This window comes from Emiliania huxleyi (genome assembly GCF_000372725.1).
Source record: "Emiliania huxleyi CCMP1516 chromosome Unknown EMIHUscaffold_14, whole genome shotgun sequence".
Taxonomy (NCBI): Eukaryota; Haptophyta; order Isochrysidales; family Noelaerhabdaceae; genus Emiliania; species Emiliania huxleyi.
Window position 1 is genome coordinate 417,667 of NW_005201192.1, and position 15,803 is coordinate 433,469.

A 15,803-nucleotide genomic window follows, 5' to 3' on the forward strand; every position below is an offset into this window, starting at 1 on the left:
TACGGCGTCTGGGTGGGGATGGCCGCCGCCGTCTGTGCCGCCGCCTGCGCCTGCGCCTGCGCCGCCATATGCGCTCCCCAGGCGGCCGCCGCCGCCGGCGTGATCACGCCGTGTAGGAGGAGAGGCTGAGAGTATGTGTAGTAGAGTCCTGCTGGTCTCCTCTTGATAGTGTCATAAGTGTGGCTGGTGTGTGTCAGAGCCTGACTGCTGACAGCACCCCGACAGCACCACCTGACAGCACCTGACAGCAACAGCCCAACGTCTGACAGCAGCAGCAGCCTGACAGCTCTGACAGCTCCGACAGCGTCTGACAGCAACACCCGACAGCTCCGACAGCGCCCGACAGCTACAGATCACCTCTGATGTAGTCAGACAAGCACCCGACAGCACCCGACAGCCACTGACAGCACCTGACAGCTGGTCTGACAGAGGCACCTGACAGTGCCTGACAGCTGCCCGACAGACCGACAGATCACCTGACGCAGCACCTGACAGCCTGACAGCCAGGGCTCAGACTGCGCCACTGGCTGGCCCGCACTCCAGACCGCTCCAGCGACGCGCATGCCCGGGCGCAGCTCGAGGCAGCGTCCCGCAGTCCGTCACACCTCAGGCAGCTCACACTTTTGGTGTCAGACCAGTGAGATCACACCGTCTCTGTGTGTTTTCCCACGCACCGCGCACCGGTGTCTTCATACTTCACACAGTCAACACGAACTCGGAATGTGCTATATCAGCGTTGACATTGTCTGCCGTCGGAAAGATGCGCGGACAGGGAGCTGCGTGTCATCGCCCCGGCTGCAAACACTGCCTCCCCTGAGGCTCGTCGCCAAATGCGCCGCGTCGTTGAATCGCAGCAGGCGCCAGCCGCCCAGGTCGCCCGTGTCGGGCACCTGTATGGCCCCACACCGTGCAAGCGTGAAAGAGGAGGGCGGCCCCAACTCTACGGCGGGCGAGGCTGGCGAGGGCAGTCGCGCATAGAGGAGCTCGGTGATGGAGGTGTTGTCGGTGGAGCTCCGGACGGTGAACCTGTCGCCTACTGCCGGTCAGACGCGTGGAGAGGCGCGCGCACCTCGTCGCTGCTCGTCTGTGCGTACGTCTCGCCCGCGCCGATCGCGCCGCGCACGAAGCTGCGGATGGCGACGCCGTGCGAGAAGAGGAGGACAAGCCGCTCCCCTTCCTCCTCCCCCTCCCCGCCCGCCCCTCCCCCGCCCCCTCCCTCCCCCGAGAGGAGCTCTGCCTCGATGAAAGAGCGCCTGCGAAACCGACACGGACACGACAGGGACAGAGGTGGAGAGTGCGGAGAGGCGCGGCTGACAGGAGGCGCATGGCGGGAGCTGTGAAGAGCAGGTGTGAACAGGAGGCGCATGGCGGGAGCTGTGAACAGCAGGTGTGAACAGGAGGCGCATGGCGGGAGCTGTGAACAGCAGGTGTGAACAGGAGGCGCATGACGGGAGCTCGCATCCTGACGACGAGGTGTGACACGCAGCTGGGTGGGTGTCACTCGGTCGGCGTATCTCGGCGTATCTGGCGCGCGCATCCTCCGCTCCACGTCCCACTGCGACTCGCCGAGGTCGCCGTCGGGAGAGCGGCCGGGTGGGCGGTAAAAGAGCGAGTGCGCCTGCGCGCACGGAGGTGTGAGAAGAGGCGGAGCAGCGGTGGCGGAGCAGAGGCGGCGGAGGGCGCCGCGATGCCGCGCAGCACCGGCCCGCCGGCGGCGTACACCTCTGCGCGCCACCGCCGCTCGAGCGAGCCTAAACCACCCGGCGACGCGTGAGCGCGAGGGTGTGAAGAGCCGAGGCGTGACGCCGCCGCAGCTCGTGGGACCCTGAGAGAACTCGACCAGCCGCGGCTCGATGCGGACTCGCTGACGGATGGCCGCCGCGGCACACGCGATGTCCGCCGTCTTGCGCGCGCGGACGGCGTGCGACGCGTAGACGGCGTCGACTCGCAGTCCGTCGCGCAGCAGCCTCTCTCCCAGCAGCCGCGCCTGCTCCTCGCCTGTTGCTGACAGCGGCGTCGCCACATCACGCCCTCCGACGATTTGTCCTGCCTGCAGGTTGGCCTCGCTCTCTCCGTGACGTATGAGCAGCACACGAACCCTCCGCCGCGAACCGCGCGCCCTCTGGTCCGCCCGCCGCTGCAGAGCGTCCCACGCAGCCAGTCGCCGTTGCGGAGACACCAACCGGCCGCTCGCGAGGAGGGCTCGGGTCAGCCACCAGGGCGGACTCGCGAGGAGCGCCGAGGCCAACGGTATGGCGGCGGCCAGCGCGAGCCGGGCGAGGCGGGCTGACAGCGGATTTGGCATTACTGGCTCAAGCACCAGACGGGACGGCGCGGCGAGTTCACGCGGACGAGTTCGACGAGTGCACGCGAAGGCGCACAAGGCACAAGCACAAGACTGCCCGAATGCCGGACGGCGCACCGCGCAACCTCTCGGTGCCGACGCACGTGCCATGGACGAGCGCCGTGCTGAGCGCCGCGGTGGACCTGGCCGTCAAATGGGAGACCGGACTCGACGACGGATGGCTAGTGGGGGTCTGCGTGCGCGGAGACGGTTAATAAATACACTAGAAGACACAGCGCTGGCCTTTTGGAGGGGCTCCCTTCCGCCGGACCGTTTCCCTCTTTCCCCACTCCTTCCGCGACTCTCTGTTTTCTTTTCCTTCTCCGGGCAGCTCCGGGCGCACGCCCCTACCATAGACACCCCACCCATCTGTACGATTCAATACCGCCGGGTCTCTATTTTGAGATGCGGTAAACAGCAATAGATCCGGCCCTCAAGCGGCCTAATCGATACCCGGCCCTCACGGAATCGGTCCCTCGTTGTACAGCAATCGATCCTTCCGCTGCCCAGCGCCCTGCCAAACTTGCCGAGAATCGGCCCTCCCAGGTCACCTGTGGCGCGAAGCTGATATATGTCTCCCGCCCTCGGCGCGCCGCTCGCGCAGCGGCGGCAGACCACCCTCCGGTTCGAGGGGCGCCTGGGGGTGAGCGGGCTGGCTGCCTCCGCCAGAGTTTGGCTCGCCCACCGGCGTGGCAACGGGTCTGTGCCCCCCCCCCGGGCCCGCCCGGGTGCCAGCAATTGGTCCCTTGGCAAGCGCGAATCGGCCCCCTGGGCTCCAGGAACTGATCCGGCACCTGAGGGAGGGTGTAGAGGATGTAGAGTGTAGAGCGCTGTAGAGCTGTAGAGATGTAGAGCGCTCTGGAGCGCTGTAGAGCCTCTACAACATCAACAAACTCTACAGCAAAATCGCGCTCTGCATCGCTCTACAACGGAGGCAGTTCGTCACGCAGCCGATGTAGAGCTCTACAGCTCTACAGCGCTCCAGAGCGCTCTACATCTCTACAGCTCTACAGCGCTCTACACTCTACATCCTCTACACCCTCCCTCAGTCCGGCACTACACCCGGATCTATTGCTGTTTACCACATCTTAAAATAGAGACCCGACGGTACTGTGTCAGTTTTTTCACGAAAAATTCTTTTCCCGTCCGGTCAAGAGGACGCCTCATTCAGGCACGCCATCCTGCCGCTCGTGCTGCACCGCTCTCCGGCTCAATTCGCCGCTGCGCAGCGGCCCACAAGCAACAAACAACACAACAACTCTCTCTCTCCTCCCCCCACAAGCACCCGGCACTCGATCGATGGACGCAAGGTTAGCTCCATGCTGAGGGAGGGTGTAGAGGATGTAGAGTGTAGAGCGCTGTAGAGCTGTAGAGATGTAGAGCGCTCTGGAGCGCTGTAGAGCTGTAGAGCTCTACATCGGCTGCGTGACGAACTGCCTCCGTTGTAGAGCGATGTAGAGCGCGATTTTGTTGTAGAGTTTGTTGTACCTCGAGGTAGAGGCTCTACTTACAGCCAAACCGCCGGGAAGGCAGTGACTCAAAGAGGTCGAGTCGCACTAATGGGGTGTCTCCGAGCTTACTGGAGCTCTGATGGACGGCCCTGACTATCCCTGACACACAGAGAGTCACTCTGACGGCACACAACACCCTATAACTGCGTCATGACCAGCCTGCCATGCGTCGCCGGTGCCGCATTCGTCGCTGTGCTTCTTTAGCAGGCGGTGGACTGTCGGCTGCGAGGACGGTCGCATTTGCGCGAGGCGAGGCGAGCATTTAGACGCGTTGCATGCGCCATGACTCGCGCCAGCGCGTGCGGGAGCTCCTGGCTGAGCGTTGAGTCCAAGCGAGTTGCGCTGGCCACGATCGCTACGCCGAGCCGAGCTGACGCGCCGAGGCGCCGGCCAGTCGCAGCCGCGAGGCATGCCACAGCAGCAGAGGCACCTGCCACCCATTGGGCGGGCAGACAGAAGGCCAGGGCAGCACTGGCAAGTGCAACGCGCCTCATGTCGGAGAGCGACCGTGCCTCGTTCGCCGCTTATGATGTAGAGTTTGTTGTAGAGATTTCACGTTGTAGAGCGCCTCTACATCGCTCTACAACGGAGGCAGTTCGTCACGCGGTGGATGTAGAGCTCTACAGCTCTACATTGCTCTACAGCGCTCCAGAGCGCTCTACATCTCTACAGCTCTACAGCGCTCTACACTCTACATCCTCTACACCCTCCCTCTCAGGCTCCATGCGCATCACAAATCTTACGAAGGTATCCCGGGCGCACAAGACAAACGTATACCCGGGGGGGGGGGGGGAGGGGGGGGGGGGGTTGTGAGAAGGAAAAAATCCAAGACGCAAGAGAGTAGTAGGAAGGAAGGCGGAGAATCCTAAAAGCCGCAAATCCCAAAAAGAATTCTACATTCACAAGCCCCTCTCACAGCAGACTGGCACGAACTAGCACCACAAAAGACACAGCAGACAACGGCCCCTTATGGGCCGTCGAAGAGGCCGTCATTCTCCTCCGGCCGCCAAAAGAAAAAACGTCCGATTCACCCTCCAAGTCGACTCCAGCCAACCCTCATAAGCTCCATAGCCAGTTGGTCGAGCAAGGCGGCTGGCAAGGCGCTGGCGGCCGGAGGCTCAAGAGCACATGCTCTTGACATCCTTCACACCGCTCCTACTGGCCTTCACGCTCCCGCCACTTCGGCTGCGCCCACACCTCGCATCGTCACGGCTAGCGCGCCTCACCATGGCGGACGAGCGCGGCGTCGCGACCGATTCGACAAAGCGCAGCGGCTTCCGCTTCTCCAGCGGCGGCGCCAGCAGCGACGGCCTCGGTGACAGCAAGCCCAGCAGCCCGTACCTGCCCATCTCGGAGGGCTACCTCGACGGCGACAAGCCCGACGCAGCCTGGGCCCTCGCCGCCACCAACTTCGTCAAGCAGGGTCGCACCATCCTCTCACAGATCGGAGAGACGGTCGGGCTGCTGCCGGGAGACCCGCTCCGTCCCCCGGCGTGTCTCGGGTGCGCCGCCGCCTCGTCTCACGCACGGCCTTGCCGCCTCGTCTCACGCACCGCCTTGCCGCCCGCCTCGTCTCCCCTGGAAGCAGAGAGCGCCTCGTCGACGCTCGCCCCCGGCTCGCCTCCGGCTCTCCGCAGGCTGAGCCTCTCGAACGAGGCGGTCAAGGAGGCGGAGCGGCGGCGCGAGGCGGCGGGAGGGAGCGTCGACGCGCACCCCGTGTCGCGCACGCTCTACGACGTGGGCTGCCTGCTGCTGGACAACCTCTTCGACCAGCGCCCCATCCAGCGCTTTTGGTTCCTCGAGATCATCGCCCGCATCCCGTACTTTTCCTACGTGTCGATGCTGCACCTGTACGAGTCGTTTGGCTGGTGGCGCGGGCCCGAACTGCGCAAGGTGCACAACGCGGAGGAGTGGAACGAGCTGCACCACCTCCTCATCATGGAGGCGCTCGGCGGCAACGCGCAGTGGTCGGATCGCTTCCTCGGGTACCACGTCGCCTTCGCCTACTACTGGTTCCTTATCGGCGTCTACCTCTGCTCGCCGCGCATCGCCTACCAGTTCATGGAGCTGCTCGAGGCCCACGCGGTGGACACATACTCCACCTTCGTCAAGGAGAACCGCGAGCGGCTGTCGCAGCTGCCGCCGCCCGCCGTGGCGCGGTCCTACTACACCGAGGGCGACCTGTACTACTTCGACGACTTCCAGGTCGACCGCAAGCCGGGCAGCAGGAGGCCGGCTTGCGACTCGCTGCTGGACGTCTTCGAGAACATCGCCATCGACGAGGGCGAGCACGTCAAGACGATGCGGGCGTGCCAGGACTACGCCGTGCTGGGAAAGGTCGTCGTGAGTCCGCACGCCGTGAACTCAGACACCTCGTCCGCCACGTCGGACGAGGAGCGGAGGGCGCTGTGGAAGCAGTGGGCCGAGGAGGCGGCCGAGATGCAGCCGAGATGACAGCCGAGATGGGAGCCGAGATGGCGGCCGAGATAGGCGCCGAGATGGGAGCCGAGATGGGAGCCGAGATGCGCGCTGTAGCAAGATTGCCCAGGAGCTCCCACCTCCCCCCGCAGGTGAACCAGCTCGGCGGGGCGGCGGGGCCGCGGGTGAGCTTTGGCGCTGAGTCGTCCGAGGAGTGGCCGTTGAAGTGAAGAATCGAATTTGCTGGGCTCGGCCTGGGCAGGCCCGCGCCTTATAGCTGTTGAGGAGTACTGCGTTGCGCATGCGCGCGAGGGTCAATTTGATAGTGTTTAGTCGCTCTCCCGTCGCACTTTGTCGCCCTGCGAGCTGCGTCTCGGATGTCGGAATTATTTTGACTTTTTGCTCATGAGAGCTCACAGAGTCACGGGGCTCACGCTCACAGCTCATCAGATCACACGGTAGGAAGGTCCCTCCGGGTATGATCGTTAAGAACCAATACGGGATGGGGCACCTGGGCGCCGCCGCCCGCGCGGACGTACGTACATGGGCCGGAACCCCTCCCGGCACGCCGGGAGGAGGTGGGTGCTCCGCCGCCGGACCGCCCTCTCCCCCTCCATCACCCTCGCCCAGGGATCTACAACGCTGTCTTAAGGTCCGACAGGTTCGGCACCGGGCACCGCCTCGGTATACAAAATGCGCCTGCGGGCGGACCCTTACAGATCACAGATCACATGGGCCGGAACCCAGCTCGCGAACTGAACTTGCAAGCAAGTTTTGACGGACGGTGACGCTCGTGTCCCAGATGAGGCCCCTCCGTTTGAGCCTCGCGCTACTGCTCGGGGCGGCAGCTTTCCCAGCGAAACAGTGGGGCGCACAGGGCAGCAGGGCGGGAATCCTTGAAACGGTCGGCCTCACGAGCGTTCGGACCATCGAGCAGGCGCGCAAGGAGGCTCGTGCCCCCCCACTGCTCCTCGCCACCTGCCTGCGTCCACTTCTCCATCGGCCTTGTCGATTGCCCACCTGCAACACTGCTCCGGTTGGCCTGGTTACGTGGCAGGTGAAGCAGAGCTCAAAGAAGGAGCTTGACGGCCTCAGAGCCGAGATTCGTGCGCTGCAGGTGCAGTGAGCACACTCACCTTTTGGACGGCCCACGCACCCACCCCTGAGCTCGGACCTCATGGATCGCTCGCTTGTCCCTCTCGGCCAATCCGCAGCAAACGCTGCGCAACGAGAGCGATGCGCACTACGCGGCGCTGGAGCACGAACGGGAGGAGGCTCGCGAGCAGATCCGGACCATGCGCGTGCAGCTGAAGGAGGCGACCATGGAAGTGCGCCAAGCGGAGCTACCCATTCACTGTTTGAGATACCCCTGAGACGCATCCGAGACAGTTCCTCTTTCAGGTGCGGCGGAGTCGAGAGCTGCTCAACCACAGCCGAGACGCGTCCGGGTGCGGATGATGCCACTTCCGAGACGCTCCCGAGACAGTTCCGAACTCCCTCGCCCGCTACACACTCCCACCGGGCTGACTCGTGGCTCGCAAGTCCACAGCCGAGCACGGCACATCCACACGGCATGCCACGGCACCGCCTACAGGCACCTCGAGAGGGAGGTGAGGCAGGCGAGGTTCGAGGGGGGTGTGCGGACTAAACATATACTGCTGGCGGTCGTCTTTATGCTGACCTTGGTGGTGATCGCCGCGACGGCCGTGTGGGCGATGCTGCGCGGGCGCAAGCCGACCGACGTCCTGTCGGAGAGCGAGAAGGCGCGCGTGCAACGAGCGATGCTCCTCGTCAAGGCGCGCGCCCATTCGCGAGATTGGCCCGAGATTGAAAACCGGTCGAGAGATGCACCGAGAGTCCGAGACTACGGGCAAGTCATGGGCGAAGCTTGTCGAGAGGCACGCCTCTCTGGCAGAGAAACAACCCCCGAATCACCAAGAGCAGTCCAATCCCTCCCCCACGCCCATCCCAAGCCTCAGCCGTTTGCCTCAATGTGTGTAGCAAGCGCGACAGTCAAGCGTGAACGCGCCTCCCACGGACGACGGGGACGACGGGGACGACGAGGAGGGTGGCAAGGATCAGTAGCTTGGCAGGGCGAGAGGAAGAGAAACCGCCGACTGATGTGTCCACGCCGAAGCGAACCCTCTCTCTCGTCACTCTTGTACATTAAACGAACTTCGGCCGTGACGCTTTTTGCGTTTCTTTTTGGCGATGCTGCCGCCGTTCAGTAGGTGCGGTGTGCGCCGCAGCCGCACTCTCGGGTGCCGCGCGGCTGGCATGTGGTTCGTGAGTTCCTCTGACTCTGAGAGGGACACACTCCTCTTTTTTTGTGGGGGCTGCGCGTCACGGGCTGTGCTGACGACGTCGCTAGGATCGGTCCACACAAGTCTATAAATAAATAAAACGTACACGCCGAAACGAGGGGTGGGAGAAGGACAGGGTCCCCACCTGCACGAGCAGGGTCTTGTAAGGACAAAAAAGAAAGAAAGAAAGAAACAGACAAACCCAAACGAGGGGATGGGGGAGGAGGACAGGGTCCCCACACCTGCACGAGCAGGATTTTGGAAGGATTTGATGCCTGTGGGCCTTGGAATTCTTTTTGGACGAGGTCACATGGACAACCAAGAAGTGGCACGGCCTGCAAATGCAGCGTTTGTCCGTCGTCCTCCATCCACACCGAACTTGTGGCGTGGCAGACGGTGTCGGTGAACGAGCTAGCATGCGGGGAGAGCGGCATTGTGTTGTCGTGCCAGTGTGCTGTGAGTGGAGCCGAGCGAGCGAGACGAGTGGATGGAGCCGAGCGGAGCCGAGTGGAGCCGAGCGGAGCCGAGCGGAGCCGAGCGGAGCCGAGCGGAGCCGAGCGGAGCCGAACAGAGCTGCCACCGCGCCATCTGGCGCTTAAGACTTAGAAACGCTAGGTAGGTAGAAAGGTGAAGAACAGCCAGGCTCGGACTGGACACCAACGCGGTATGGGTGGACGCTGGACAGATGATGACGACACGCACGAGCGACACACAGACACAAACAAGCTCACAAGACACACAGCCAGCTGGCTGCCACACACCCTGAGTTGGCGTACACATAACTCAAGGCCACATCCTCCCTGTCGCCCCCCCCAGCAGGACGAGACGGTGAGGTGTCTATGGACGCCCTCCTCATGGGCTAGCTGCCTGCGGCTAGCCCTAACGCTAAGCGATCTCAGTGAGCAGCACCACACCACAAGAAAGAGAACCGGGTTTTTCTCGAACCACGCCAGCTCGCTGCTTTCTTTCTGCCAGTTTATGTGCCTCTGGGGCGCTCCCTCTGGGAACAGCTTCTCATCCGCCCCTGTCTCTCCATCATCTTTTTCACTGCGTCGTTTTTTTTTGAGCTTAGCGTTTTTTTTTCGCAACCACGCCAGCTCGCTCCTGGAGCAGCTTGCCCCCCACGCCAGCTCGCTCCTGGAGCAGCTTGCCCCCCCCGAGCTGCTTGCAGCAAGCCCACGTGTGCTGCAAACACCAGCCTCTGCACGTCGCGCTGGGCTCACAGGCTGCCCCTGTGCTCGCTGTAGGCCGTGGGCGCGCCGCTCTCGGTGCCGCGCGGCGCATGTGGTTCCTGACACTCGTTTTGCTTCTGACGACGTCATTGCTCTGCTATGCCGGCTACATCTTCCTAGTGGTGGACAAGCGGCAAGAGAAGCAGGAGCGGCCTCCACCGCGCAGCACACCCGGCGCCCAGAACGCCTCGCTCAGCACCTGCACGCGACCCACTCTCTGCTGCGCGCTCGCTGCGCCTTGCCGCCTGCTGGCAGCATCAGGAGCAGTCCGTTTGGCGCGCCCCGCGCTGTCCCTCACAGCGCGTCGGTCGCGCGAGGCGCTGCCGACGCATCGTGGCGGGCCGCTTGCACGCAGACACTGCTGCTCTGCCTTGTGCGGCGTTCTGCTGAGCACGCAGACACGGCCTCCTGCGAGCCTGCGCGGCGGTTCTCCGGCGCTCACCGGCGTCTGCGGCTCCCGCGTCAGGTGCTCGAGAATCCGGAGGTTTACGAGGCGCTCGATGACAAGCAGTACAACTTCGAGCTCCCCATTGAGATCGACGACTATGACGAGCTGCGCGAGTCCAAGCCGCCAGACAAGCGCACGCTGCCGCTCGCGCTGCTCAAGCGCGCGATGGCGGACATACCGCTGATAGAGCAGCTTGAGCGCGACCACCCGCGCATGGTGCGCCTCTTCAACCGCGGCTTGCTTCCCTTTGGGATCTGGGAGCAGCTGCTCGAGGCGGAGCGGATGATGGATGAGGAGGTGGCATTCGCACAGACTACTCACGCAGCACTCCGAGACCTGTCGAGAGACCAGCTTCCGAGCCGCTGTCCTCACGCCACACGCGTTGTCGCGCTGGAGGACAGCACCCCAGTCCGCCTCTGGCACACCGGGCTTACACCCACCACACACCCTAGGGCCACCGGACCCACCCACGACGCCCGCCCGCAGCAACGCCCGGCCACCCCGACCCGGCCACACCGACCCAGCCACCCGACCCGTCCGCAGGTGCACGAGGTGCAGGCGGAGGCGGAGAAGCTGCAGAAGGGGTGGGGGCAGGGCGTGTTTGGGCAGGCCTACCAGATGCTGCGCAAGGAGCGCGAGGAAGACGCGCGCGAGGCGCAGGAGCGCAAGGGCGCGGCGCAGCTGACGATCGAGTTTGAGCAGGCGCGCCCTCCCCTCCCCTCCCCTCCCCTCCCCTCCCCTCCCCTCCGTGGTGGCTCATCCGGCGTCGGTCCGTGGCGCGCGCGCGTGACGCCCGCCCCGACGCGTCCCCGCAGGAGAGCGGCCGCGTAGTGACGCTCATTGCCGACGGGCGCAACGTGCTGCAGCAGTCGCAGATGCTGCTCCGGCGGGACTGCGCGGCGGAGGAGGTGGCCTTCAAGTCCGGCGTCAAGGCGACGCTGGTCTCGGGCGACGGCGACGACGCGCGCACCTTCAGCTGCCAGGTCGGCGACTGCGGAGGAGCGGGGGTGCGTGAGGACCGCTCGTTTCACAGCTCGAGTTGTGCGCAGGTCGACGAGCTGCTGCTGGACAAGGAGCAGGAGAAGCAGTGGAAGCAGCTGGGCCAGGACGCGGCGCAGCTGCGGCTGCAGGTGCCCTTACCCCGTCCCTGTCGTCTGCCTCCCGCTCCCTCGCCCCTCTCCCTTCCGCACCCGATTCCACCCACCGGACGCCCGCCTCTCACGCCCTTCCCCCGCCCCGCCCCTCCGCCGCCCCGCAGCTCAAGTTCACGCGCAAGGCGCAAGGGTTGAGGACGGGCTTCGTCCTGAGCGACGTGCGCGCGACTATCCCTCCGCTGAGCGCCGGCGGCGCAGCGGCCTCGAGCTGAGCCGAGGCCTCAGGAGGTGGGGGCTCGAGTCGCCGCGCACGGGGGCCGCGGCGGCAGTTCACTATATGACAGGCCGCGGCACCGAGTTCGCGCCCCTCTCTGCGCCGCGGAGACTGCGCCGCGCGCGGAGGCTCATCCCCGCACCAGCCACCAGCTTCTCGCACCACATCGCTCGCCAGCGCCGCGCGCCGCCGGAACACCACTCCTGCCCCTCGCCGCCGCCCCTGAGGACGACGCCTCGGACACACACGACGCAATCGAAAATTAGGGACGTTTTTATGCGACAGCTAGAGTAAGTAAAAAGAAAGTAATGACGGACCCGGACATCCCCTAAGGGTGAGTCGGGCCTAGCCGGTGGTGTAGAGTAGGGAGCGGAGGGCCCGCTGCGCGCTGGGAGGTGATCGGTCCCGCTATCTCTGGGCCGGCGCGGGGGCCCCAGAGGGTGTCCATGCGGGGGGGAGATGGGGTCCCATGGCCCGCCGCAGCGATTTTTTGGCTATTTTTCTTTTTTCGCGATTATTTACTTGTTTTCATGGGAATTCGGCGTACTTGCGGCCATGCTATCACGCCTTGCGACAGCCTGTCGGCGCTGCTGACCGTGCCATGCTGCACAATTGATCACATGCATAGCTCGCGGCCTTAGTATCAAGCATTCAGTGACGACCGATCGGCCAGTAGGAAGGTGTCCTTCCAGCTGCGTGCACGCTTCTGGCGCAATGCGCGTCACCTCGGATTGGCTGCTGGCACTCTCGAGGCTATGCCTACACAGCCTCGCGCGCATGGGCAGTCAAGAGGGACCACGCACCTTCTCAGGACAGCGCCGGTGCCTCTCTCTTGGACCGGCAAACGTGGTGGTCTCGTGTCACCAATGTGGGACCAGTGCGGCATCGCGCCATCGACAGCTCTGAACTGCGCCTCACCACTGACCGGGAAGGCCGCCAAGTGGGCCAGCACAGGTCGCACATTGTGGCAGCAGTCAGCAGTGCATGGCTGATAGCTAGAGCAGCAGCGTCAGGGTCGCAGGGTCGGATCGTGTCAAGCCTCTCGCCCGGCCGGCCGCGTGCAGACGTCGGCCTGTCTGCTGTCTGGAGTGATCTGTCGGCGGTCAGTACGACCGATCAGGTCGGAGTTTTCTGATGGTTGGAGGGTCTATCTGTATGTACTCCTCGAGATCTTTCCAAATCTGCCCTCTACTTAACCGTACTTAATCGGGAAGTCGGTGCTCTGAGCGACTCTGAGCGCCGGAGCCCCGTTTCCGCACTGCGGCGGCCGCGGCGCACGGTGCCTCCGGGGGGCCCCGCGCCGGCCCAGAGCCCGCTATGGATATGTAAGAGCCACTAATGCAATTGTTGGCCACCTTATGCACATCCATGGCCACGGTTCGTAGGACGTCGCTGAGACGTCGTGTATTTTGGTGCCGTGTCAAGCCGGGTGGCGGCTCAGTGATGCGTCACGCATACGCCTCGCTTCACGCGTACAGACAGAAAGCCCGATCGGTGATTTCAGATGTGCTGCGTATTATGCGCACGTCTTCTGCACCGATCGTTACCACCGACCTTCTGGCCGCTACGCACCACGCACCACGCATCTGTTTTATGTAAGCTTTGCCAGAGAGGCTCTCTCGGGGCGCTACGCACGGTGTATTACGCACACGTCTTACGCAGTGGGATCGTAAATCGGGGCTGGGTGGGCCTATGACCGACGCATTACGCACATGCACTACGCTCTCGACCGTGAACGGCGGCGGAGAGGGGATTACGCCTCATGTATTACGCACACGTCTGATGCATCGCTCGCCATGGGTGTCCGGGGGGAGCTTACGTCCCACGTATTACGCACACGCACGACGGATTTGACTGAGAAGTGGCGGCCAGCAAGGGTTACGCCTCACGTATTACGCATACGTCTGACGCATCGGTCGCCATGGGTGTCGGGGGGAGCTTACGCGTCCCACGTATTACGCACACGCACGACGGATTTGACTGAGAAGTGGCGGCCAGCAAGGGTTACGCCTCACGTATTACGCATACGTCTGACGCATCCGCCCACCTAACCCCTAATAACCCCTAACCCCTAACCCCTAACCCCTAACCCCTAACCCCTAACCCCTAGCCCCTAACCCCTAACCCCTAACCCCTAACCCCTAACCCCTAACCCCTAACCCCTAACCCCTAACCCCTAGCCCCTAACCCCTAACCCCTAACCCCTAACCCCTAACCCCTAACCACCTACCCACCCCTAACCCTAACCCCTAACCCTAACTTCGCGCTGCCGCTAGGGAGCTGCCATAAATTGGCGCTGCCGCTAGGGCTGCCATAAGCTGGCTAGGATTGTATGTGCGCTGGTAACAACAGACTCGGGCATAGCCCTCGACAGCCACCCCCTAACCCCCCCACCCCCCCCTTTATGTGCGCGCACTCTGGCGCTGCCGCTAGGGCTGCCATAAGTTGGCGCTGCCGCTAGTGCTCCAAGTGCTAGGGCTGCTGCATAATCATGAGCCTGTCTCCAAACACCTCTCCGACGCGCTCGACTATAGTCCAAATTGGACGATGGACTATATGTCGGGTTGGCGGCCATTTCGCATTTGCTCAGGCGTCAGAATGCTGAGCTCGTACACTGGCAGCTCCGCAGAGGTCGAGGACGGCGGCGGCGGCAGCGGCGGCGCAGTGAGATCGCTGGCTAGCGTGTCCTTGCCCGCCTCCCTGCGGGCATAGAAGAGCGCCGCCTCCTCGGCGGTGGCGAAGCAGCCGAGGGTGACCATCTTGCCACCAGTCCTCACCTCCAGATTGTACTTCTTGCTGCCTCGCTGCTTCGGGCAGTGGCGGACGCCTTTGTAGCCGGTGTTGCTGCTGCTACTGGCGGTGAGGGCGAGGCCCTCCCTCTCCGCCTGCCGTATCGCCTCGGCGCCAGCGGGAGTGGGAGCGGGGCGGGGCTGCAGCAGCTTGGCGGCGTCGGCGCGGCCGTACTCTGAGCGAGCGTAGGCGACGGCCGCCTCTTCGGCGGTGTCGAAGCAGCCGAGGTGGACATGCTTGCCGCCATCTCTCACATCCGCCTTGAACTTCTTTTTGCCGCGGATGTAGGACACGCACGTTCTTGTAGCCAGTCGTGCTGTTCTTGGCGATGGCTGGGATCAGCATAACGCCCTCTGACGACGCGGTCCGAGGCGGGGCCATCATGCAGAGGACGCACGTAGATTTTCGCGAGTTTGACAATTGGGATTCGATTAGCAAGGCAGCGCGGGAGCCTGAAATCATTGGCCAGGCAATCGTCTCGCGGGCGTTTTGGCGAGTGCAGAAACATAATGCGTATACGTAGTACGTCAGCGCCTCCAGGCTGTGGCGCCAGGAGGGGGTACGTATGCGGATACATGATACGTCATGCGTAACGCGGTCGTCGATGGGCCTGAATTGGTAAAATTATGCTGCGTAAGTGCGGGGCAGGGCCAACATTGAGTATTCTGTGCTGTTTTCGAAGGAAAATATGCGCTGTGAGCAGGTCCGGGCTGAGGGCCGGCCTTCATATCTGCTGTATTTTGATAACTGCGCCTGTCTACGCACCAGGTTACGCACCCGAAACCAGAGCATAAGGCGATGCGTATTCATTTTGTGGGTTGGGCATATCCATAGCGGGACCGGTCACGCTCTGGGGCGCCCTGGGGGCCGGCTGTGGCCGCTGGCCGCTGGCCCGCTGCGCGCTGGCCGCTCCGCCGCTGGTCGCGTGCCGCTCTGCCGCTGCCGCGTGCCGGGCCTGGGGGCGGCGTGGGGGGGGGGGGGGGGGGGCCCCTTCAGGGGGAAAAGGCACCTCTCCACCCATGTGCATTTCTCCCCCTGGAAGGGGGGGGGTCCGGCAAAAAAAAAAAAAATTTCCCGAGGGGCCCCAAGGCCAAACCCCCCCCGGGCCAATTTGAAAAAAGGGAAAAAGGGCCCCTCTTCAAATTCCTGTACCCCCTGAAACTTTACCCCGGACCCCCGGGGAAGGCCCAAAAATCCGGAACGGGTTGGGCCCCCCCTTCCCTTTGGGGGCAAGGGCGGTTTAGGGCCCCGTCCATTTCCCCCCCATTTGGGGCGGGAAAAAAAAAAAATTCCCCCCCAAAAAAAAAAAAAAAAACGGACCACCCCAGGGGGGGATGGGAGGACGGCCCCCCCCCCCCCCCCCGGGATTTTAAAAAAAGGGGGGGGGGG

At 63.7% G+C, this 15,803-nt stretch overlaps 1 protein-coding gene across 1 annotated transcript; it reads left to right on the plus strand.

The window, feature by feature from the left end:
- The first annotated feature begins 4,917 nt into the window (after positions 1 to 4,917).
- Positions 4,918 to 15,729, plus strand: EMIHUDRAFT_462437 (hypothetical protein). The gene is made up of 12 exons (XM_005787788.1): positions 4,918 to 5,357; positions 5,493 to 6,192; positions 6,426 to 6,458; positions 7,331 to 7,390; positions 7,488 to 7,601; positions 9,824 to 9,844; positions 10,275 to 10,553; positions 10,800 to 11,042; positions 11,072 to 11,239; positions 11,306 to 11,386; positions 11,515 to 11,939; positions 15,713 to 15,729. The coding sequence occupies exons 1-11, from the start codon at positions 4,984 to 4,986 to the stop codon at positions 11,620 to 11,622; spliced, it is 2,181 nt and encodes a 726-aa protein (XP_005787845.1). The 5' UTR covers positions 4,918 to 4,983; the 3' UTR covers positions 11,623 to 11,939; positions 15,713 to 15,729.
- Positions 15,730 to 15,803: the final 74 nt, after the last annotated feature.